The 26,420-nt window shown below is 38.5% G+C and overlaps 1 protein-coding gene and 1 long non-coding RNA gene across 19 annotated transcripts in view; both read left to right on the top strand.

The window, feature by feature from the left end:
• slit2 (slit homolog 2 (Drosophila)) overlaps positions 1 to 8,122 on the top strand; it is a 108,014-nt gene extending 99,892 nt beyond the window's left edge. For 17 of the 18 annotated variants that reach the window (XM_035947890.2, XM_035947887.2, XM_035947875.2 and 14 more), the window contains 6 exons: positions 110 to 350; positions 3,227 to 3,357; positions 3,448 to 3,602; positions 4,335 to 4,689; positions 4,838 to 5,052; positions 6,286 to 8,122. In XM_035947890.2, the coding sequence (XP_035803783.1) occupies positions 110 to 350; positions 3,227 to 3,357; positions 3,448 to 3,602; positions 4,335 to 4,689; positions 4,838 to 5,052; positions 6,286 to 6,542 (1,354 nt within the window). In that variant the 3' untranslated portion in view covers positions 6,543 to 8,122. Of the gene's footprint in view, positions 1 to 109; positions 351 to 3,226; positions 3,358 to 3,447; positions 3,603 to 4,334; positions 4,690 to 4,837; positions 5,053 to 5,299; positions 5,344 to 6,285 lie in introns of all 18 variants that reach the window. The other variant, XM_035947891.2, reaches the window with a different exon arrangement.
• Positions 8,123 to 9,976: 1,854 nt separating this feature from the next.
• Positions 9,977 to 20,683, top strand: LOC129348725 (uncharacterized). Its single transcript, XR_008601384.1, has 3 exons — positions 9,977 to 10,279; positions 11,414 to 11,559; positions 18,251 to 20,683. It is a non-coding gene; the product is annotated as an uncharacterized LOC129348725 (long non-coding RNA).
• Positions 20,684 to 26,420: the final 5,737 nt, after the last annotated feature.

Here is a 26,420-nt window from a genome sequence, read left to right as displayed (position 1 = left end):
CTAGTGTCAAGAAAACGCAGCAAACAGGTCGTTGAGGACATTCTGACTCAGTGTGTTTCAGTTTCAGATGTATTCACTATACACTATACTGTGAATGTGTGTGTTGCAGCGGATTGTTCTGCGAGTTCTCTCCCCCGATGGTGCTTCCTCGCACCAGTCCCTGTGACAACCACGAGTGCCTGAATGAGGCGCAGTGCGTCGTCGTGGGAACCGACCCCCGCTGCCAGTGTCTCCACGGCTACGAGGGCGAGCGCTGCGAGACGCTCGTCAGCGTCAACTTCGTCAACCGCGAGTCCTACCTGCAGCTTCCCTCCAGTCTCCTCTCTCCACAGACCAACATCAGCCTACAGGTGCTCTCTCAGCCAAACACTCTTCACTTTGTATATTTTAACCTCATGCTGCGTTGTACTTGTACTTGACTATATTACAGGTGAAAATACTACAGTTTGTTCTCAATATATCAAGATTTTAACAACTTTCCTGTCTTATGACCCTGTATGGAAATTATTGTCATGTTTCAGATGTCTATGAGTGTTATTTGTTCCACCAAAGTGAGACTTACCACCTAAACTAATTTAATTAAAGTATATAATTAATTACTTTTGAGGCACAAATGATCCAATATTTCACAATAAAGCAAAGAGAGAATAAAATTATTTTTTTAAATGGATATACATGCATGTTACACAACTTTGCTTCTTTTGCATCCTGTTAACCCTCTGAACCACAATATTGCTTATATTGTATTGTTATATAATTATTATTGGTGTATTATTATACATTGCTTGTAAATAACTACAAGCAGTTTTCTTGAGCATTATTTTGTCACAAACTGAAAAATCCCGAAATCTACATGTACAACATTTTCCCAAGTTCCCACGATAATCAGAATCAGGATCAAAATCAGAAAAGCCTTTAATGCCAAGTGTGTTCGCACACACAAGGACTTTGACATGGTGTATACAGTTGCAGTACTCAGCAACAACAACAGACAGTGTAAGAATAAATATACAAATCTAAATCTAAGAAATTCTAAATAAAAATGCTGCAAGTATAAGACTATAAGTATAAGAAGCACTGTGTAAAGGTAAGTGTAAACAAAGTACTGTAAAAAAAAAAAGACATGAATTTGCTTAACCAATAAATTATAATACAACTTAAATTACAATATTGCACATGTATATAGATATTTTACTACCTAAATGTTTAATTTGCTTTCACACTTGTCTCCCCTCTTCTCTGTGTAAACACAGCCTGCAGTTCAGCCCATCCATTATCTATACACCACTTAATCCTCATTAGTGTTGCAGTTGGCTGGAGTCTGTCCCAGTTGACTTCCACCCTGGACAGGTCACCAGTCTAGAACAGGGAGAAGATATAAACTCCATGCAGCTCAAGTCCAGGCTAGTTCAGCCAAAAACATATGGATTCTTTGTTAAGTCACTGAGCTGAGCTACTAATAGGTTCATGGCTGTGCTGTAGAGTGTAGAATTGTTTTTTTAGTATTTTGTTTTTTTTTAACAGGATTAGGTTAAAGCAAACTGGAAGTCGTTTGTGATTTTTCAAATGAAATATGTAAAGTAACGTGATGTTTCTGAAATGTCATAATTTTAAGCTTAGATTTGCTTAAATTTCTCAAATAATTTATCATGTCACAGATGAGTAGTTAAGAGACCCTCTTGAAGTTCAAAATCTGAACAAATGGTGGATTTTTTTGTAACCTAGCTTTTAAACTTGTGAGCGGGTTTTAGGGTTAAAGTTAGTCAAAAAAACGATCCCTTAAAACTTACATTGTAGTTTCTTTTTCTAGGGGATTTGTCTTCGAGGCAGAAAACCCCTTGAATGAAATTCCAAACTTTATATGAAATATTTCAAATAAGCTCTAATCTGAGCACACTAAAATTCTGCTGAACACACAGTCTAATAATGTAATACATAAGTCATAGGGGCCACACAATAAGTACTTTTACTTCATATTTTAAAGTATCTATAAGTAGTGTTTTTTATGATAATAATGTATCAGATGACATTGTAAAAGGGTTCACCCACCCACAGAGAATTATCGAGAGGAATCTGCAGCTCAGCTTTATGGAGTTTTATAACTTTACTGTGTTGGTTCTCTTGCACTCAAACTCTCATAGACAGACAGTAACTAGCAGGTGAACGTAGTGGAGCACTTAGCAGCTAAAGAGCAGCAGGAGGTGACAGATCAGAGCCACAAATTGTGAAAACAGAAAGCATTGTCAGATTTTTGACTTTCTGACAGTCCTTGAACTACTCGTCTGTAAGTAGTGTGTGGGAAAATTCCTTAAATCTAACTTTGTAAGTTATGGGATTTCATCAAAATCGCTTGTTTCAATTAAAAATGTATCAAAAATAAATTATTTGCTCTAATCACATTCATTCTAAAACCTTCAGTGACTTGATAAAAACTCAGGACCTTGTAATGAAACCAGTTAGATATCTGTAGCATGTAGAGCCACCATTTTTCCAGTTTTGGTGGCACATGTGAGCACTTGGAAAATGTTGTACATGTTGATTCCAGGGCTGCACAGTGGTTTGGTGGTTTGCACTGTCGCCTTGTAACTTGAAGATCCCCAGTTCACGTCCTGGTCTTCCTGGGATGTTTCTGCACGGAGTTTGCATGTTCTCCCTGTGCATGCGTGGGTTTTCTCTGGGTTCTCCAGCTTCCTCCTACACTCCAAAACATGCTGAGGTTAACTGATAACTCTAAATTGTCCATAGATGTGAGAGTGAGTATGATTGTTTGTCTCTATATGTAGCCCTGTGATAGACTGGTGACCTGTCCAGGTGTCCCCTGCCTTCACCCTAAGTCAGCTGGGATAGACTCCAGGCCCCCATGACCTTAATGAAGATTAAGTGGTGTACAGATAATGGATGTTGATTCTAGGGTCCTGCATTTTTGTAAAATAAATTTTTTTTAAAGAAATTCAACCTTTTTGTGCTGCACAAAATGCCTGTTTGAGTTCTCTCCAGTGCTGTTTCCACTGAGGTGCAGGAATTTATATTGCAGTAAAAAAAAGGAACCTACAGTGAGTAAAAATGTGATGGGAGCAAAACACTACCATCAACTGTTCAGGATTCAGAGGATTAAGTATATTTTACTGGGAATAGCTACTTGTACGTATAGTAGGTAACAGATCTATGTACATGTCCCACTGCTGGACATACGGTCACTTACATGGACCTCCTGCTGTGTTTTCAGATTGCTACAGATGAGGACTCTGGCGTATTGTTGTATAAGGGGGACAATGATCACATTGCCATGGAGCTGTACAGAGGACGTCTAAGGGTCAGCTACGACACCGGATCCTATCCTCCTTCTGCTATATACAGGTACATGTACATGCAAGCAGAAACCGCACACTTTCACATGATGGATGATGCAAATGCTCAGGCTGAATTCCTCCATCCTCTCTCTGGCAGTGTGGAGACAGTGAATGATGGTAGCTTCCATGCTGTGGAGTTAGTAGCATCAGACCAGACTCTGTCTCTGTCCATCGATGGCGGGCCGCCCAAATCCATCAACTCCATCAACAAACAGTCCACACTCAACATAGATTCTCCTCTTTACCTGGGAGGTAAGGACTCCAGCACAGCAATAGATACGGGATCGTTTTGTGAAGAAGCAGGAAATAAAATAAAAGTTTCAATGATGGCCTGACTAACATTGTTCGGAATGTGTGATAAGTATATTTTAATAAAAGGACCAAAGTTGTATTTTTAGCTGCACTCCTCACATTTGTTTTTGGTCTGCCACTACATTTTTTGCACATTTATTCTTAAGTTATCCTGCAGACAGCCAAAAATAGAATTTTTTATTTAAGTTAAGGCATAGACAACTCCTAACACAAAACGTCAAACTACAAGTAACACAAATGTGCTTTTTGATGCTGATTCGAAACTTGAAGTGCACACAAATACCACTGGAAGTATCTTTAATTATATTTTAAAGTTTTGCTAAAGTACAAACATCTTTCTCATGGAAATGGCTGCAGCTGCATGCCTTTGTCCCTTAAATCAGCTTGATGATTCCATGACTCCTAAAGTACCAAAGAAAAGCATAAACTGCACATTATTTAAAACACAGCAGCATGTGTGCCAAATCAGATCAGAAAGTGAGAACTAATTTCTAATCTCTTGTTTACTGGCTGCTTTCTAGCAGATTTTAAATTTCTGTGATTGTTTTTCCCATCTGTCAGCACAATAGGACAAATAAAAATAGATTTTTACTAATTTGCTACTCTTCTGATGTCTGCATAGATATTAGATTAAACACACTCTTATCTCTAAACGCTCTTTTCTTGGTGCAGGGATGCCAGAGCGTGCCTCGGCCACAGGTGGTCTTTCGGCCCTGCAGCATAGCTCCGGCGGCCGCAACGGCACCAGCTTCCACGGCTGCCTCCGTAACCTCTACATCAACGGGAAGCTCCAGGACCTGGGGGCCGGGCTGGAGCCGGGGACGTCAGGCTCGGGGGCTCTACAGAGCACCACCAGACAGTGGCTGGGTCAGGGGGTGGAGCCAGGCTGCCAGCCCTGCCAGAGAGGCGCCTGCGTCCAGGGTGACTGCCACCCAATGGGTCACCGCGGCTTCACCTGTACCTGCCACCCAGGCTGGACGGGAGCGGTGTGCGACCAGCAAGTTAGCAACCCCTGCGATGGCAATAAGTGAGTGTTTTTCATGTTTTTGTGTATGCCCCGGGGATATCTGTATGAGTTTAAAGTGAAATTTCAGTATTTCAGGCTGCTGAATCCAAAGAGGTACTATGACACATCCACATCTTTACCTCTCATCTCCGCCCTCCTCCACCTACAGGTGTATCCATGGTACCTGCCTCCCGATCAACTCCTACTCTTACTCCTGCCGCTGCCAGCCGGGCTTCGCTGGCGTCCTCTGTGACGAGCAGGACCAGGATGCAGCGAACCTCTGCAGTCTGTCCCGCTGCAAACATGGCAAATGCAGAGTGTCGGGTCTGGGCAAGGCCTACTGCGAGTGCAACAGCGGATATACAGGAGAGGCGTGCGACAGAGGTGAGAAAAGCATGACAGATGGACATCTTGTGTGTCTCTGTGTTAATCTCTTTGTACAGTAAACTGACTTTCCACATTCTTCTAAAAAATATTAATCTAATACTCTTCGCACATTAGCATGTTTCTCCTGTTTCTTCTAAGCTGCTGCTTTCTCTCTCATTAGAGTCTCTCAGCAGTGTGTGTGTGTGTCTAACAGTGTTTGTTGTCTCTGCATTAACGCTTTCGACCTGCTGCTTTTTCAACTCAGCATCTCCTGAGCCTCCTCTTAATCCCACGCGGGGAGTTTCTCAGGTGAGACTGTGGGCTTTTCTGATTTTCGCTCACGGTTTACAACCTACCACACCTCTATCCACTACCCCTGCTTCACCTCGTTGTCGTGTCGTTCCACATACAGCTGAGGGAGTTTCATCTTTTTAATTATGACTGCACAAATATGACTCTGATTTAAGGACAGTGAAATCTCAATTTTTCATATTCAGGGCTTAATTTCCATTAGAGTGTTAACCTTTTTTAGAAGTCACTAGTCTTAGTGAGATATACAATCTATTGTTTTAACCAGAGCTGATGAGGAAACGAGTATAAAGAATGGACTGTATGTCACATTCCAATACTAAAAATACATGAAGGAGCAAAAAAAAATGTGTATTAAGAGTTATCATTTATCATTTTGCAGAATTAAAATGCAAATTATTTAAATCCAAGAACCATCATTTTGAAATTTAAATGTTTCTTTGCTTATCTTATGACTTTTTGGGCTAATTTTTAGACTGGGTTTAATATCCTGCAGTCGTACCTTGTTGGAAAATAAAAAGAGCTTTATGCTTTGTTGCCTCTTCGTGTCTTCTCTAGAGCCCACTGATGTGTTGGTTACTGTTTTGTTTACACCATTAAGATCATCTGTCATTGTTGCTGCAAAACAATTAAAAGTCTCCACTGATTTAGCATTGTACTCCTGCGACGCTGTCGAATATACAGTGGGTTTCTTTTTCTTCATAAGAACCCAAATAAAAACAACAGATCCAGAGATATCAGATTTCTATTCCATGCATTCATCTTTCTTGTCAAAGCCTGGCGCCAACGTCAGAGGATCAGATTGAATGCAGCTCCTTCTCTAGCCACAAAATGTTTTAGACCGCTCTTTTTCCGCTACAATCTGATGTGCAAAATCAGTGGAGTTCCCATTTAAATTTATGGACAACTTTGTAACATCACTGTTTGCTGTCTTGCCTGCAGAGGTGGCCTGCCGAGGGGAACGGGTCCGAGATGTCTACCAGAGACAGCAAGGCTACGCGGCGTGCCAAACCCAGGAGAAGGTCTCCCGTCTAGAGTGTCGAGGCAGCTGCCCGGGGGGGGCAGAAGGACAGGGCACCTGCTGCACCCCCCTTCGCAGCAAACGTAGGAAATACACCTTCCAGTGCACTGATGGCTCCTCTTTTGTCCAGGAAGTGGAGAAAGTTGTCAAGTGTGGCTGTACAAAGTGTTCTTCGTAAAAAAAAAAAAAAAAGAAAAAAGAAAGAAAGGAAAAAAGAGAGAGAGACAACACCCTCGGCAGATTTCCTCCTCTCCAGATATGTTCTGTGTTCCTGCCCGCCTTACTTGATCCCCTGTTGTCCAAAATCCTGATTTCCCACGAGGAAACCCTCCACAGTGCTCCCCCCCACCAACCCTGATTTTTTTTTTTAAAAACCCTGAAAAAAGTTTTAAAAAAACAAGAGAAACAACTAAAAAAAAAGTTTCTTTTCTTGTCAGTGCTGGACTGATGATTGATGCTTCCTCGGTGGGGATGTTGAATTGTATTGTAAAGTACAAAAACAGACTTATTTTTTATTATGAAGTGGATAAAAAGACAAAAAAAAAAACACACAAGAGTTGACTTTTTCCTTACGTCTGCTTCTTTTTGTCGGTCATGATGACTCCAATGGTGTGCAACACTTTCTCTTCCCCGGAGGACTGATGGGTCACTGACGGCTCACCGTCTCCTGCAGACCTCCTGCTTTCTGTTTGTGAGTTGTGTGTTTTAGGAGTAACCTTAACTGGTAGTACCACAGACTCACCACTGAGAGGAGCTGTACTAAGGCATGGGAGAGGGCGGGCAGTGATAACCCCCTACACCACAAGGAACCACCACTGTAGTCTGCAGCCTCCCTTAGCAGACCTCCTGAACCCTCTGAGACTGTGTGCATGATCCTACACACAGCTGTGCTCAAACTTGTGGTATTTTATACAGCTACTGAACAACACACACCAATACTCTCACCTGTAGAGTTAAACACGTTACCTGCCAGGTTAAATCCACTACTCTCTGCTCATCTACCCCGCCCCCAGTCATGAATGACAAGTATTTATTGTATCATAAATACCTGTACTTATTCAGTAGATTCCCCATGTATCAATCTGATTCTTTTAATATATATTAATTTATATTTGTCCTTATTTTTGTATTAAAAAGACATAATCTGTCAAGATAGCTGAACTAACAAAATGGTGTCCTTTATTTTGGTTGAAAAGAAGTTTTTTTTTTTTTTTTTTGATCACTGAAACTATTCTGCTTGCCAGAGACCTTAGTTACATTTTAATCTGCAAATGTGACGTGAAGACATTGTATATTTTTGTCGCGTTTCCTGAGAGTTTGTACTGTGCCATTACCAGAAGGTCTTTATATTAGAGTATAAATGTATAGATAATTTCCCTACCTATGTATTTCACACACAAATCTTGTGAGTAGCATTGACCCTAGAGGATGCTTAGAACTGTTTTTACCTTTTTAACAAATTTATGCTTAAAGAATACTGTGACTTTTTCTAAATGAAACTACTTTGTTAGCCCCTCGGTCTCTGATGTTAACATGTTGCTGCTAAGTTTTTGTACCGTAGACTTGGATCCTGATCTGTATGTTATATAGAACTTCCTGCTCCTACTGTACGGGGCACCTTGTGTAACAGATAAATATGTCCCCTCCCCCCCCCACCTCTACACATGTGCATTGTGCTTTATATTCCCCTTTCTCCATCCCCAGACTAATGTCAGTTCCCTGACTGATGTTTGTTTATTAAACACAATATTTACCTCACACTTCTCATCTTTGCCTCTTTGTCAGAATCTTCACATTAATGATAATCTGTGTTTTATTGTAATCTTTTTTTAAAGATATTGTGTTACTCGATCTCAAATCATCGGTGGCAAGTATCTTCCAAGATTTCTTTATTGTTTTGAATTCTCATGAAGTCACTTTCTGCACTTTTTTTGTACATTAAAGAGGTCAAGTTTGGATGACAGTCTCTCAGGAACTTTTGATGATGAAAGCCTGAAATTTCATTAATTCCCATAATGCCATTTATGATGTGTAATATTTGACAAATGGATCAAATAATCTCTGATTATGAAGCCCTCATGAAAAGTCCCATCTTTGACGACACGTAAAGCAAAAAATAAAAACAAAAAAATGAAGTCTGATATTTTCTGAACCATATGTAGTTGCATGTCACTAAATAAAAGCTAAAACATATGGAATCATTTTCAATATGAAATACTTGAGCATAAAAATAGTTTCAAAAGGATTCTCCAAATATAACTGAGATAATATATAGTTTTTCAAAATTATAAATAATTGTATTTAATATTTTGTAGGTATAAACTTTGGTTTGGAGGAGACTTGTCAGGCAGTTTTACAGTAAGTGATACATCGAGATAAAATTTCACAAATATCTTTATAAATAGCCATATTTTGTGCTTTAACTTTTTCAGGCAAATCAAGCAATATCAAGCAGAAATTGTTCTAAAGATCTGATGATTTGAGATGGCATGACCTCATTATAATGTGCAAAACTTTAAAAATATATATATCTTCAGGGACTGTGTGATACTATGTCCTTTCCACACCTTTTTTCCCTTTTCATTTCTAGTTAATTATTTATTCTTCAACATTTTATTCTATCTCATATGCCAATCCACAATCCTTTAGTATCACTGGACTTTGGAACAGCAATTAACTGTAAAAACTATTAATTCTTTCAGTGTTTAACCCTTTAGAACCCAGCGTAGCGACGGCGCTACGTTTTGCATATTGATTTTTGATTGGCTGTAGATTTTAAACCAGATAAGATAGATCATAATTCTTTTTGCATATAAAATCTGGGGAGTTACACTAACATTTCACACATTCACCAGGTCTCAGGGTGCTTTTTCGTTGCAGTGAGGGGTTTGTAAAAATACACAATAAAGCGCACACAACAAAACTCTTTATAAACCAGACCACCGGTATTTGGAGGACTTCTTACGTTGAAATAAGCGTCATCACGTTGTGGCCATGACCTGTCACATGATTCTTATGCGTCCATACCCGAGAGGCTCCCGTCCCACTCAACAGGAAGTGACATTGTTGCCGGGAGTTGTAGTTTTTCAGGCGACAACTACAACTGTAGTTTTCGGCTGCAGCCTGCACAGATACCAGCTCTCACTCGTTTCAGTTCCACTTTTTTTCTTTTTTTTTTCTTTTTTTTTTTTTACAAAAACATTCAGACACACAGCCCCCCCACACACACCAGACATCCACCACGGTCCGTGTACGGATCTGGTAATTGGATTTTCCGTTCTGAAACGGGTATTGAAAAACAAAAAACGAGTGGTTATTTGATTCTAGTTTTCAAATGCAAAAATTAAAATTGAAATACAAGGCGTTTTTCCATTTCATGATCAAAAAGGGATATACGATTTTTTTTTTAAAATGCTTTGATTTTCGTTTTATATTTAGAATAACAACAAAGTAAAATCAGTAAGAGACAGAAACGACAAAAGGTCAGGTTTTTTCATTTTCTGAGACCGGAAGTGGTCATCAGGAAGTGTAGAGCCAAACAGAGTACGGTGCATAGACTGTATATACATTTTTTTCCGTGAGTTTTCATGGTCAAAATGAGAGATCAGGTGGCCGATCTTAAAATAAATCAATATTGATTTTTTTTATAGAGCATTAAAGTTTTGCGAAGCCAGGGGGCGGGACTACTTGATTGACAGTCTGGTCTGGAATGATTGACAGGTCCTATGGAGGAGGCAGCAGAGACTCTGTTCTCCTCCTTTGGATTAATTCTGATATAATAACTGTTGGTTTATTTATCGGTGGAGCAGCAGAACATTTTCCACAGACAGTTTTCCTGCCCGTTGGCTTGTTTTAACCAGTTTTCTACCTTCGGCTGATTCTATCAACAGACACTGAAAGGACTCTGATAGTTCGGTAAGTAAATGTTTACTTTCGTATCGGTGCCGCTTTTAATGGACTTTATATGCAACTTTAGTGTCAGATGTAATGTGTGCCATGCACTCCAGATGTTGGTGGAGTTTATTTCAGTGTGTGTTGACCAGAGAAGAAAGTTAGCATAGTAAATATTAGCTTTAATGTTAGCGATGCTAACCGAGCTAGCTGCTCAGTCTTAGTCTGATTAAAGCTAACGTAGCATCAAGCTAATGCGTTGAGTTTCATGTAAACAGCTGAAGTGTGTTGTGTTCCTGTAATGTGGTTCATTAAGTTCATAAAACTGTGGCTGGCTGACATTAATGTAACGTTCAGGAAACTTAAATGTGATTAAAACAGTAATGTTAATGTTCTAGTTGTCAGTAATCAGCTTTAATTTGACACTAAAACAGACTCTGATAGTTTTAAATGACATCAGTTTCATTAATTTGTTGAAAATTGTCTCATTTGTTGTTGTGATGTTGCTGATTCATTAAAAGCAGATGATCCATGTTGAAGATACGTTTAGTTCTAGTATCAGAAGTACAAGAAGGAAAATGGAAGTTTAGTTCTGCTGCATCAAAGATTTCAGGATTAAAATAACTAAATGAGTCTTTATGCCTCAAACTTTATTTTTACAATAAAGAAATAATGAAATAATCACAGATAATAAAAATATAAATAGCAGAGAAAACCTGAGAGAATAATTTCCTGAAAAGTCTGTGAAGGAAAAGCAGCTTTTTATCCTGAAAGATCAGAATCTGCTCCAACATCTGCATCTGACAGCATCAAGTCAACCAGAAAGAAAAGAAAAAAGAAAATGACTTCTTTCTGATCACATATGTTCCGCTGCGCACAGTCTGCTGCTGCTCACATTCTTCACATTTATAGTCCACTTTTAAAAGTTCAGCAGACAGGTGTTCTGCTTTGGAGTGTGACGATGTCATTGGTGATGTGGAGAGTGAAGTTTCCATTTCACCCACAGCGTGCTTTAGGGCAGCCGGGTCGGACTTGATGTTTGAAATACTGACTGACAGCTCAGATTTAACTGTCTGCAGTTCCGTTTTGATGGGTGTTAAACTTTCACTCAAAGCCACCAGGAGCTGGGTCTTTAAAATAACCGCCGTCTCGTTACAGAGTGAAAGCAGCAACTCCTTAAGGTCAGAGATTGCAGCATCTGAGGGCCTCTTCAAAAGAAGATGTAGTTGATGAAGGCGTTCTGGAGCAGGACCAGAAAGACCACGACCAAGCAGCCTTGAGATCTTAGGCAGCATCTCCCTGAGGTGGGTGTCAACGGTGTTCACGGTCAGGTCTGTGGTAATCCCGTCAAAAAACAAAACAGAAAAAAATCTAGATTATAAATCAACATGTAACCAAAGCACTCTGTGTATAATGCCATAGTATAGGATGTAGTTCAGAAAACGTCAAAGTATAGTATACTTTACTCAAGAATAACATAGTATGGCCTGTAGTTCATGGTATAGCATGTCGGAAAAAAACACAAACTGAATATTATGTGGTTCAAAAAGTGCAAAATGATAGGATGTTGCCTAAAATTGTCATGTATGGTATGTGGTTCAAAAAATGTCATAGTGCAGTATATTGTCAAAATAGTATGTTTTTCAAGAAAACATCAGAGTATATGTCGTCTAAAAAATGCCATACAATAATATTTCATTGCACAAGTAAAAGTACAGTAATTTTTAAAACTGTTCAAATTCTTATATGTTGCTAAAAAACAAAAAAAAAACTAAAACAAAAAAAGGTCATAGTAATATGTCAATTTAAAAATCCTATAGTATAGAGTGTCGCCCAACAAACGTCATAGTATAGCATGTCACCCAAAAAATGGCATAGTATAGCATGTCGTCCAAAAAACATCATAGTATAGCATGTCGCTCTAAAAACGTATATCCTTTGGTCCAAAAAACGTCGTAGCATAGTATGTCATCCAAAAAACATCATGGTATAGCATGTCGCTTTAAAAACGTCATAGTATAGCATGTCACGCTAAAAACGTCATAGTATAGCCTTTGGTCTAAAAACGTCATAGTATAGCATGTCGCTCAAAAAACGGCATTGTATAGTCTTTGGTCCAAAAAACGTGACAGCATAGCATGTCGTCCAAAAAAACATCATAGTATAGCATGTCTCTTTAAAATTGTCACAGTATAGCATGTCGTCCAAAAAACGTCAGAGTATAGCCTTTGGTCTAAAAACATCATAGTATAGCCTTCGGTCTAAAAACATCATAGTATAGCCTTTGGTCTAAAAACACGATAGTATAGCATGTCGCCCAAAAAACGTCATAGTATAGCATGTCGTCCAAAAAACGTCATAGTATAGCATGTCGTCCAAAAAACGTCATAGTATAGCATGTCGCCCAAAAAACGTCATAGTATAGCATGTCGTCCAAAAAACGTCATAGTATAGCATGTCGCTCTAAAAACGTCATAGTATAGCATGTCGCTCTAAAAACGTCATAGTATAGCATGTCGCTCTAAAAACGTCATCGTATAGCACGTCGCTCTAAAAACGTCATAGTATAGCACGTCGCTCTAAAAACGTCATAGTATAGCATGTCGCTCTAAAAACGTCATAGTATAGCATGTCGCTCTAAAAACGTCATAGTATAGCCTTTGGTCCAAAAAACGTCATAGTATAGCATGTGGCTCAAAAAACGTCATAGTATAGCATGTCGCTCTAAAAACATCATAGTATAGCCTTTGGTCCACAAAACGTTGTTATGTCCTGGCTGTCTGAAGTAGGTGAGGAGCAACACCAAAACAGTCCAAACGCTGGTTTCCAGAGGGTTAGACGAGTATTTATTTGAAAGAGTAAGTTTACAACAACACAACATGTGAAGGGGTTAAAAGCAAATGGGTGTTAGTAAAATAAAAATAAATAAACAGAACTAAAAGTGAACTTCATGTTGACATTGAAGGGCATTCCAACCAGGAACAAAGTAAAAGATAATCAATACGAAAGAAAAACCTCTTCCTGTTCACCTCTTCAAGCCTAAAAACACACCGCAGTAGCACCCTAAACTAAAACTACAAATGGGTTCCCTGTTTTCCTTTCTGAACAAGTCAAAGGTCCCTCTCTATCTCCCTACACATCCACCAACCACTGGAACACATCTCCAAAGTTCTGCCGGGCCAGCTCAGCTTCCCCTCAGAAGAAGTTCCACCAGATGAAGGAGCCTTTTGAGAGGCAGCTGGCATCGTGATTGGACTGTACTTTGGTCTGTTCCAATCCAGCTTCAGCTCCAGAGACGGCAGGCGGGACGAGTCAACGGAGGCCAGGTGGACGAAGGCATGCAGCTGAGTACAATCCAGAAAACAACAGAGGAGGAGTGCAGTGGTCCAGAGCCAGAACAACCAGAGTAGCATCGTATGTCTCTTAGAAAACATCATAGTATAGCCTTTGGTATGAAACAATGCCATCATATACATCGTATATTGTACAAATAACAAGTCAAAGGAAAGAGACATACATTGTAGAATTGTAGTAATTGTGGGCTGACTGATTTACTGATTATCAGTATTTTATTTTATACTGATTTATGGTAATAAATACATTTAAAAATGGCGCTACTTTGGCTCTGAACCTTAATCTACCTGTGGTCGCTCTGTCTTCTGGAGTGATTTGATTGGTTATACGTCACGAATAAAACTCCTTTAACTTAACATCTGTAAACAAAACATAAACATATCAAGAAAGTTTTCTGTTAAAGTTTGTGTTCTTCTAAGTTTAACTCCAAGAATTTAAATACTTTCATTTACTGCAAATGAATATCGACTCCAAATGTCTCAGTAATAATCATTATCAGCCTTAAAAACCCACAAAACACCCCTCTATACTCGACCACACTTAGTACAGTCCGGTTCCCCCTTCTATAAATCTGCTTGGAATCGTCCACTTCCTGTTTGTCAAAGTGGCCTTCTACCTGGACAGGTTTTGTTGGAGCTCATGCAGCAAACATTTTGGGTAACTGCACTTTAATATGGATGGATGACACTGAATTAGAGTCTGTTTTCATGAGACTGAGTTAAGATGTGTAGCTGTCATTAAATAGGAAATTATTTCTCAGAATTTACAGAGGAAAGTCTGAAATGTTTGCTAGGTTAGCATCCCACATGTTGTTTGGCTCAGCTAAAGCTAACGCTCTCCAACTTCTGGATCTCTTGAGTTGCTTGTTATTAAAATATCTTGCTAGAGGTGCTGAAGCTCAGAAAGTCTGAGATGTTTGTTCAAAATAAGCTCATTCTCAAGTCTTATCTGAACTGTCCTCTTTTGTTTGAACTTTCCCTAAACTTAGGAGTTAATGTAAGAGCAGCACATCCAGACTCAGTCTCATTTATGTAGAGATTAAACTTCAGTGTCATTCATTGATGTTAAAGTGCAGTTTTTCAAATGTTTGTTGCACATGCTCCCGACCAAACCAGTCCAGGTGGAAGACGATGTGAAGAGAAAGCTCCAGAGGATGAATATCACACATTTACGTTGGAAATAAATGTCCTTTAATTTGACATTGTCATGCAAATGATGTTCAAATCTTTGAGTACTTTGCTGATGTTTGTTTCTAAATGTTTTTTGACACTCGGCCCCAAAGATTAAAACCTGCGGCTCACAAGCTGCAACAATTCACACATTATCAACTATCTTTCTGACTAAGATAAAAAGTGAAAAACTGCCTGATTCCTGCATCATGAATGTAAATCTTTTTGGTTTTTATGACAGTAAACTGAATATATTTGGGTTTGACATTTATAAACCAAAACAAGAAATGAATTACTGGAGAAAACAGATTAATGGTCAAAGAAAATGTGTTTTCCAACATATATGGCTGAATTAAAATATGACAAAGTAAGAAATTTTAACCTCTTGACTAATCCAATTATTTTGTTTTTAAGAGACTAATCGACAACTAAAATAACTTTCTCCACTAAAACTAATAAACATGAGGTCAAATAGAAGGAAGAGTTTTAAATACTGCAGTCCCACGATGACAAGAATAAAGTTTGTCAACAAAAAGTAAATCTGCTGGTGGATTCCATTAAAGTCCTAATAAATGATAATAAAGTGTGATACTAAAGGTTTGTGGTGCTAAAAATGTCAAAGTAAAGATATGAAGTTGAACATCTGGATGGAGGGTGATAAAAGTTGATCTTCTTTCATTTCTCTGGAGCAACTCCATGGATTTTATGGATGGTGGTTAAAGACCTGCTCTTCTAGTTCCTTCTAGTCGCTGTAAAAAGTCAGTCCATCCTGGCCGACTTCAACACCTCTTCATGACAACTTGTTCTGCCTCGGACCTCGTGGAAACTCCAGAAACTCGGGAAAACCCGTGGAGACTCGAAGAACTCGTGGAGACTCGAAAAACTCGTCGGGCGGGGGAAGGTGTGGTGGGTGGTGGGGGGAGGTGGGGGAGTAGAGGGGGGAGGCCGCCACCCACCTCCCCGCCTACTCTCCGCCCTGACTCCACCCAGACTCCGCCTTGGCTCCGCCCATGTGGTCACTTCAGGAACTACAATGCCAAAGGGACGACGAATTTATTTCTTTTCATCTGATCTGTAGCTCAGTGAGTTAAGGATTCGCCTATGGAGCTGCAGGTCGCTGGTTCAAAACCAGACACTTCTTAAATTTTCATCGAAATCCTGACAATGACAAAGAAAGAAAAGTGCCGGTGGTGGGTCTTGAACCTGCGACCCTCCGCTTGGTAGTCTGTCTTCTTATCCCCTGAGCTATACGCTCAGATACTAATTCTTCTTTTTTTTGCGCATTTATCATCTATTTTTTGTCGTTTTCGAGTTTTTTTTCAACTCGAGTCTCGACTCGACCGTTTTTCTCAGGAGGTTGGACTTCGGCCTTTGTGCTGGAGGGTGGAACCCTCAGTTCCAAGACTTTCCAAAGCCTCCACACCTCCCGAGTCCTCAGGACCTGAGCTTTCACACAGTCTGAGGGCTGAAATTTTCTAAGTCCCACAGTAGTTCCCTGTTAGTTTGAACCTTCAGACAGTCCAAGGACTGAAATCCTCTAAGTTCCTGAGTAGTTCCCTGTTAGTTTGAACCTTCAGACAGTCCAAGGACTGAAATCCTCTAAGTTCCTGAGTAGTTCTCTGTTAGTTTGAACCTTCAGACAGTCCAAGGACTGAAATCCTCTAAGTTCCTGAGTAGTTCTCTGTTAGTTTGAACCTTCAGACAGTCCAAGGACTGAAATCTTAAAGGTTTCTCAGTACTTCTCTGTTAGTTTGAACCTTCAGACACTCTGAGGACTGAAGTTTTAAAAGTTTCTCAGTACTTCTCTGTTAGTTTGAACTTTCTGGTTAACAGAAGCCTTAAAACTTGTGACCATGAGTCTTGATTTCACATTTAGACCATCCATCTGAGTTCTTCTCAGACCTTCACCTGTGGGTTTTTTAGAAATCCTTAACAAACTTTGATTCTCTTCACTGAACAGTAAAGTTTGTGGAGATGAGAAGGTAACATTAGTTTGATCAATGCCTTCAACTACTTGTAGACTTTATCTGGAAAGCAGTTTTCTGAAATGAGTTCTTAGTAAATCTGTCCACAATCAAACCAAGAACATAGAAAGAGGAAATGTTTGAAGCAACAACTTGATGTTTTCATTTCAGACTAGAAAACGCTTTCAGAACTTTATCTGTCTTTGCTCTTTTTGATCGTTTTATTGTCCCTTCTGTTTAATTTGATCTTCTAAAGTCTAACTGGTGTCTTTTCAAATGTTTTGTCTTTAGTTTGATTCTTCTTAAATGTTTAGTTTTGCTCTTTTCTCACCTTTTATTCTTTTCTAATGTCTGATTTGATTTCGAAATGTTTTGTCTTTTTAATGTTTAATTGTTTCTTCAAATGTTTTATCGGCTTGTTTGAATTTTTTTTCTTTCCCAATATTTAATTTTTCGATTAAATCTTTGTTTTTTCTTTTTAAATGTTTTACCACCTTTTAACGTTTAATTTTCTTTTTAAATGCTTCATTGTGTTTTCTGTTTAATTCCTATTTGAAGTTTTATTGTCTTTAAGATTTAATTTTATAATTAAACATTTACTTTTTTAATTAAATGTTTTTGCTTTTTAAAGGTTTAATAATCTAATTAAATGTTTTGTATTTTTTTAAATGTTTAATATTCTTCTTGTTTAATTGTATTTTTTAAATGTTTAATTATCAAAAATATTTTATCTGTAATTTTTAATATTTGTATTTTAAAAATTTTGTTTAATTTCATAGTTACATGTATTGCATCTTGTTTAATTATCTAATTCAATATTTTGTCTGTTTAATATAATGTAATTGTATTTAATGTTTAACTATATTAAACAGACAAAATATTGAATTAGATAATTAAACAAGATACAATATATGTAACTATGAAATTAAACAAAATTTTCAAAATACAAATATTAAAAATTACAGATAAAATATTTTCGATAATTAAACATTTAAAAAATACTTTTTAATAATAAAAACTTTTTTTAAAAGTTTTATTGTATTATTTTTTTTCCTTTGATTTAATTGCTTTTTGTTATGTAGTTTATTTCTTTAATCTTTTTTCTGTCAAGATTTTAACCCCAACCTTAAAAATGAAATAAACCCTTAAATCACAATGAAAATACTTCTGTTGTCACAATCATGAGTTAGTCAATTATTCAGTTTATCAATTCAGCTTTATTTGTTTAGCACCTTTTACACAGATGACAAAACTAAACAAGCAAAGAGAAAAAACTATGCTAAGACTATGATTAAAACTCAAAAACATTTCAAAAAATAGATTTAACATGGTAATAAAACATGTGTCCAGGGGATGGAGGGAGTTTATTGAAGTCTTCTTGGGCTCACATGGGAAATCATTTAAAATATAAACTTGATATTCAGTCTAAGGAAACTGCAGAGCAACAGAAGAACCAACAATATCTCCTGTTTTCTCCTTTAATGAGTCGACTCTTCTTGTGCTTTCAGACCAAAGAACTACAGACTCTTCACAACCTGCTCAAACTCTTGGTACAGGACCTCACCACACGGGTCAAGAAGGTTTCCATCTCATTTCTACTCTGAAGCTCACCTTCTCCTGCTCAAACTGCTGACAAATGTTTCTGCTGCTCTAAAGTCTGGTCTCCAGAACTTCCTAAAAACTCTCAAAGTCTCTTCTGCTGCAGGTTGCTTTGTAGAACTGTTCCAGAAAACCTCACTAAACCACATGGAGGGGCCTCAAGATAGTCGTCCAAATGAAACCATACAAAAACCAAACTAGCACAACCCAAACGCTAAAGTCTCCTGCAGCCTACCAGAGAAGCTCTGAGAACAGAGAATCAGGACAGGAACTCTTACCTTCTGGACAACCAATGCTGGTTCACAAACAAGAATACAGAATGTGTCTGACCAAAAACCTCTGAAGACTCACTACAGCCAAGATAAAGACACAACTCAGCTGCACCAAATCCACTAATCACTGCACACATAAGAACCATGTGGTAACTGTGGCTAAAGAACCACATTTACCAAGACAACTATCCAGTACAAAGCCCTAAAACACACCAAGAAACACATTAAAGACAATTTTACTGCTGGAAGCTGCAAGCCAACGCCTAAAAAACAAACTAAAGCAATGGAGCCAAACCCGGTTCACTGGTGGAGAGAAGCAGAGGAAATGTTTGTCTGCAGCTAAATAAAGCAGGAAGACACTGAGCTGCTCAGGTGTTCCTGATAACACCTAGCAGCCACCTGGACAGCCAATAAGAACACAGCTTCCTGGAAGTCCAGAGGGCTGGGTTAGTGAAGGAAATTTAGTTTAATATAGTTGAGGCAGAAAGTTAACAAAGAAAGTTGAAAACCACCTTCTGATACCCGAAATCTTTGTTTTCACACAAAGAACGCCTGAACATGTTAAACTGGTTTCATAGTAGAACCATCATTGTAAAAACGTCATAGTATGGTGTGTTGCTCAAAAAACATTACGACCCGGCTGTCTGGGGTCGCCGAGGAGCAACACAAAAACAGGACAAATGCTGGTTTCCAGGGGGTTAGGCAGCTATTTATTTGAAAGAGTATGTTTACAACAACACATGTGAGCAGAAAAATCACAGTCTGTCTTTCGTTCAGCTGAAAATATTAGTTTTTGTCTTTTTTTATTGACCAAACTTTTCAGGAAGTAGATGAAGAATAATTAAAGCTCTCATGTAGAAGTCCAACTTATTTTGGATCCTTGTGGAGAGTTTAATCTTAGAGTTTGTACAGCTGTTGAGTTTTTAGAGTCACATGGATTGTTTTGACATTTAATAACTGATTCCTAAAATAAAATTACAGTTGTGGATTTCTGTCATTTAGTCTGGACTAAACAAATAACAGCAGCATAAATCTCAAACATCATTATGAGGAGTCTGGATTGAGGTTTCTCACTTGATAATGATCAAAACATGAAATTTAGGTTGGTTTAAAGGAATATTGCACCTTAAATCTTTGAATGTTGACCTAAAAGGAAGTATTCCACCTACAAGGTCCTCAAACATCCACCTTAAAGGAACATTCCACCAAAAACCCTTGGACATGCACCTAAAACGTTGGTTTAACCGAGTATTCCATCCAAAATCCTCAAAGAGACCTGAGGGGCTGGTTAAAAGGAATATTCCACCTAAAACCTTGAATATAGACCTGAAAGGGTGGTTTAGAAAAAATCCTTCAGTGTAGACCAAAAAAGTTAGTATGGAGGAATATTCCACCTGAAATGTAGACCTGAGAAGTTGGTTCGGAAGAATATACCATCCTAAACATCCTTAAATGTAGACTAAAAGACAGTTTGGAAGAGAATTCCACCTAAAATCCTCCAATGTAGACCTAAAAGGTAAGTTTAATGGTATATTCCACCTAAAATTCACTACTGTAGACCTTGGAGGTTGGTCTGATGGTATATTCCACCCAACATCCTTGAACATAAACTTAAAAAGTTCGTTCAAAGGAATATTTCACCTAAAATCTTTCAATGCAGACCAAAAAATCTTGGTGTAAAGGAGTATTCCACCTTAAATGTAGACCTAAAGGATGGTTTGGAGTAATATTCTACTCTAAAATCTTCCAATGTAGACCTAAAAGGTTGATCTGATGGTATATTCTACTCAACATCCTGGAACGTTTACCTAAAAGGTTGGTTTAATGGTATATTCCCAGAAGAACCCTTGAACATCAGGCTTAATGGTATATTCCACCCAAAATACTTGTACATATACCAAGAAGTCAGTGTAAAGGAAATGTAGACCTAAAAGGATTGTTTAAAGGAATATTTAAACGATTATTTTCATTATTTAATAATCTGTTATCAGTCAGAACCCTGGCAAACTTATTTTCATCAGTTTTTTTTAGTGGAAGTCACAAATAAAGGAGCTCTTGGTTTTTCCTGGCGTTACTGAGTCAAAAGCTGCTGTTTCAACACAGATACGTTCACTTACATCCACAAACCTCTCAGCACTCAAACACCCACAGACAGGCGGCCGGCTGGACCGAGGCTCGGCGGCGTCCTCAGACCCACGAGTCGGGGAGTCGGGGAACTTGTTGGTCCGGTTTGAAGGCCTCCATGTGGTCCAGTAGAAGTCCACGTAGTCGGTGTTGGCTTTGAACCACAGCGACTGGCTGCCATCAGGTGGACCGGCTCGTCCTCGTAGGGCTCCTCCTGTAGCCTTGAGGGGACCACAGGAACGTTCAGTAGCTGTTGGAGTTCTTCCTGTCAGGCTTGTGGTAGAACGGCTCTGAAGAATCTTGTATTTGTCTTATCTGGAACAATCTAACAGCCTAAACTGTTAACAGCGGTGTAAAGAAGCAAACACACAGGCATAGATTAGGACTCAAACTAGATTTATTTTAGAAAACAAATCAGCTTAGAGGCATTTGTTCACACATGTGGATGAATAGGAGGCCGTCCAATCAGATTTGAGGTCTTCACTCTGTAGGTTGTTTGTTTGGTGAGACTCTTGGACCTCCATCAGCTGACGTGGATGTTTGATGGTCTTCTTCTCTAGTACCAGATGATTCATCCATGAATTCAGCAGCTACAGACTGAAATGAAGCTCATGCTGCTGTTATTGAATTCCTGTTCCAGATCAAATGTTCAGAGCTCACCTTGAATGCAGCCGTCTGCTGTCTGATAGTTTTTCTCATTGTAGTCTTCAATAAAGTCTTTTTCCTCATGTCAGGATGTGGTGAGACTCTTTCTCAGTCTCTGCAGACGTCCCTCATTGTGCATCTCCAGAGAAGAAACAGAAAAACTGGTCACTGCTTCAGCATCAAATGCTCTTCAGCATTGAGAGTGTTTTAGGAATTCATTCATTGTGTTGTGAACTTTGAAGGAGCAGAAACTTTACAGCTGCCAAAGATATGAGCTCCAATTCTGGATGTTTTAGGAAATCAAATTCATCAAATGAACACTTGATTTTTGCTGATAACTCTCATTAAATTACTGAAGAAATCCAACATAAAAACCTGTAAACTCTCAGGCAGCTTTTGTTAAAGTTTGTCTATAATTCTATCATCATGTTCTGGAACCAGGACTCTGCAGAAGTTCCTTCAATCAGATACTTGTGTGTTTCTATTTAATGCCTCAGGTTTGAACGTACAGCAGAGGATTAGAAAGGAGTGATTTTAATATTTAAATCAGTCCAGTAAATGTTTGGCGTGAAAATTATTAAAATTTTGATTTAGATAGATTTGTGTCAAATAATATTGTAGAGTCTCACTTAAATATATCCAAATGAGTTCAGTGTATTTACATTTTATAGAATATTTGATTTCTTAATCTCAATACTGTAGGGTCTGACCCTAAATATTATAATAATGATGTCAATTTAAATAATGTTTTAGTGCAGAGTCATAAACTTTAATCAGCTAAACTTACATAATAAATATCACTGCACAATCTTAACCTGAACATTCATATTATTGAAGTAAATTTACATAAATCATGATATTCTAGAGTCTTAACTGGAATATTTCTAACATTAATCTTTTTGTATTGTGCTGATAAACAACAATAACCCGACTTTCAGATAATATTTATTGTCTGTGATTGTGAGACTAAATTCCTCCACATTCTGGAACTGGACTGCATTTCCCAAAATGGAAACATGGACAGAATTTAACACTCATGTATCCATGGCAACGCTAACGTTTCTGCTTCTTACCAAAGTTCACAACACAAGTAAAGATTTTAATGTAAAACTTCAGGGATGACTGCTGACCATAAGTATTCTGATCAATACTTCATGATCAATATCAGGACAGATGTTACAACTCCAGCTGTTGCATTAGACTGCAGTTATTCACAGAGAAATTAAAACATCACATTCATCATAAAAACTAGATGGGACTTCATAGGATAACGTTATATTTTATACCGACAAATCAAAGTAAAGATGGTTTTACCTTAGCTGACATGTTTCAACTGCAGTCTTCTTCAGAGCGTCATCCGACGTGTCCTTTTTTATCATGGGACCGGTCTGACCAATCTGTCAGAATCTGTCAGACTGGCCACGCCCCCCGCCGTCCGGTGGTCTCTGGAGGATGGAATCCCAGGTATGCGAGAGGGTGTAGACCCCCTCGTCCCGGTTCATGGAGCAGCTCGCCCGCTTCCTGATCAGGCCGTAATGTTGCACATTACAGTCTGACAATCCAACACCATCACAGTTTTCATCTGGTTGTTTTGCTCCAACATGCTGTGAAGTTCAGTTTTTACCTGAATCAATACAGAGATTCTATTTCCAGCCAAGACTGAAATAAAAATTAGAATGTTATGAGGTTATTAATGCAACTAATCCTTTCAGATGGAAGGATTTACTTCTAAGTTTTAATTCAAGTTTCAGTTGGAGCACATTGCATTCACAAAGAAAAACAGTGATACCTTCATAGCAACATTTAATAAACCTAAAGCTTCCCTGTTGGCTCATTGGTGGAGTTTGTTACTGAGCATCTGAACCTTAAATCCAGTGAGACGACCATCTTCAGTCGAGGCCAGTCAGAGAACTTCAAGACCTTCCATCAGCTGGACCAGATGTGGCATCATCTCCCTCTGAACATCTGGATGACAGGAGAAAAGACAGAAATCAAACACAGATCACAGAAATACAATTTATTCACTTTCATCACTTTATAAAAGTAGCATGAACTTTATTAAAACTTGACAACATCAGTAATGAAAGTAAATGTTTTTATCTTGTGTTGAAGCTAAATTTAAAGTCAATTTTAATGACAGTTTATCCTGAGAGGAGTGAGAATGGAGCTTTTCTTTCCTTTTTAGAATATTCCCTCAAAATATTCTGTTTATTATTGGCTGTAGAAGCATTTTTCTTTACTTATTTTTAAATACCTCAGACTGATACACTTTGCTGGTTTGCAGATAATTTCATGTACAATGACAATAAAGATCTTCTATTATAACATATTTTGCTAAAACAAGAACTGCAAACCTTCTCAACCATCTCTCAGGCTGCAAAATTCCAACTGCACCCAAGAATTATCTGATGAAGTTATTATTATAATCTTTACTGAACCAGCCCTGGAATTAATAAAGATCTGTATATGGATATGATTTTCTCTGATGGAACCACTATGGAAGCCGTAGTAACAATTAACCATCCTTTGAAGGGAAAGATTAGGTCTTCTTCAGGTGGATAAAAAAATGCTCTCCCTTAAAAAACAAAAAAAACTGCATACAATAAAGTAAATCTCTTCTGCACTGCACACATACTACACTTTTGTATAACTCTGGATGTCAGAGTAAAGGCAGACAGATCCACCAATCAGCCACAACATTCTGACCACTGACAGCTGAAAAGAACAACATCCATCATCTTGTTCTAATGCAACGTTCTGCTGGGAAACCTTGACGTTCATGTGGATGTTTGACATGTACCACCACCTAAACACTGCAGGACAAACAACCCCCTAGTCTCCATGGCAACAGCATTCCTTGATGCCAGCTGCCTCCCTCAGCAGGACAAACTAAACTGCTCAGGAGTGGTCCGAGGAACACGACAGAGCTAAGCTGTTCACCTGGGTTCCACACTCCCCACATCCAGATCTGATGGAGCATCTGTGGGATGGTCCAGGATCAGCCTGGTCTAGGTAGGACCCACCCTGCAACCCACAGGATCCACAGAATCCACAGGACATCCCCAGAGGTTCTGATGAACCACTGGGTCAGAGGAGTTTTAGCAGCATAAAGGGACCAACACAGTGTTAGTCAGGTGGTCAGAATGTTATACGGTTATATTGTCATGCTGATTATATGATCAGTAAATGTTACCATCAATTATAACGTCCACATTGATCAGGAAAAAACAACTATCAGTTCATTCAGAAACTGTGGGGTTAAACCTAAAAACACAGACCTCAACAGCAGTTTGTTTCAAAGCAGAACACCAGCTGGTTTTCATTAAAGAAGCTTTCAGAGCAACAATTAAATGACAGTTTTGTTCTCATTAAGTTCAGAGTCAGCCAAAATAATGTACACACATCAGGAAAAGAAAAACTTTTATAAATATTTCATTTGTATAAGTACTTCTATACATACAGATTCCTTTTTCTAAGTTTGATCAAATCACGATAACTCTGTGTCCTGTTGTACGATGTTTTCCCAACAGATGGCGCTACCCTCATGAATGGAGCATCAACAAGTGACGTCTACAACACAACAGAAATGTCTGGAAGCCAGTGGCCACCACTTTGAGCACCTCTTGTAATTGTAGAGGCCAAAGATAACTTTTATTAATCTTGTGATGTCTGAATAAATTTGGTATTGAAATATTTATGCAAGTTTTTCTTTTCCTGATGTGTGTAAACATTACTTTGGCTGACTCTGTATGATGGGTTTCTGACAGGTCACCAGGCAACATCTTTTTATAATAATGACAAACATACCTGCATTCTACAGGAGTGATTTTCCTCATGTGCAGGTAAAGATGTGTGAGGAGCTTAGAGATGACAGGAGCAGGAGTCATCCTCACTAATTCAGCTTCCACCTAGAAACAGAAAGACCACAAACAAAAACACTGATATACTCTCAAACGTTCAACCTCACAGCCTCAAAATATCTGTTTAGGAAGTGTTGTGTTCCTAAATTCTTCCGTAAGCATTGACAGACATTCTCTTACAAGGTTGTGTAAAAAGCAGCCTGTCCTCTGAGCTACTGAAAAATTTTCCTGAACAAAGTTTCTACGTGTAAATCAGCTCAACAAAAACTAAAGCCTCAGTCAGAGATAACAGGTACCGCAAATTATAAAGAACTTTCTTTGTTAACTCAGACTTTCTGCTTCAACCTCACAGAAAAAGGGGAGTTTAACTCGTCAGGTGACTGAAAATGAACGGCTTGTGCAGTTCTAGATCCAAAAGTAGGATGTTTTAACTCATGTTTTACTACAAATACATACAGTAATAAATAAATACAATGGCTGGTTGTTAGTTTATTCACTATTAATGTCACTTTATATACTGGATTGAACTTGAGCAGTGGAAGAGAGAAGGAATTTAATGAAATTATGGAGATTCAGAGAGGTAATGTTGCGCAATGTTAAGCGCGGTTTAATTCAAACCAGCTGAATGTTAAACTTCAGTGCAGCTCAAATGGTTTCAGTTAACCTTAAAGTAAAATAACTTTTTAAAAGCTCAAATACACAGCAGAGAAATACAGGTTGAGAAGGTCTTTCTAATAATGACGGACAGCTGTGGCAGCAACTAACACAGGTGTTCAGCGGTAAGTTAGCCACCTGTGTTTATTAGCCCGCTAGCTAACTTAGCCGCTTAGCTAGCTAACGCGTCCGGACCAACTGCTCAAACACGACAAAACACAACTCTTCACAAGTCGCTGACTTAACGTACAACAAAACAACGCTACTGGTTAGAAGTATTTATCTTCTTACCGTGTTTTACTCCAAGAACAAGATCAACAGCAGCCAGAGATGCCACCAGACATGCCGACCATAGATATACAGAGACTTGATCCGCTAGCGCGCTGTCTTCTATATTATCTGTCTGACCAATCACTGCTCTCTGGCTCCGCCCTCTGAGAATCTTGTTGTTGTTTCGCTCCACACTTGCTGATGACCATTTCCGGTCTCAGAAAATGAAAAAACGGACCTTTTTTCGTTTCTGT

This window comes from Amphiprion ocellaris, chromosome 4, assembly GCF_022539595.1.
Source record: "Amphiprion ocellaris isolate individual 3 ecotype Okinawa chromosome 4, ASM2253959v1, whole genome shotgun sequence".
NCBI classification, from domain to species: domain Eukaryota; kingdom Metazoa; phylum Chordata; class Actinopteri; family Pomacentridae; genus Amphiprion; species Amphiprion ocellaris.
Note: the sequence above shows the minus strand (reverse complement) of the source record. Positions and strands in the feature narration are given on the sequence as shown.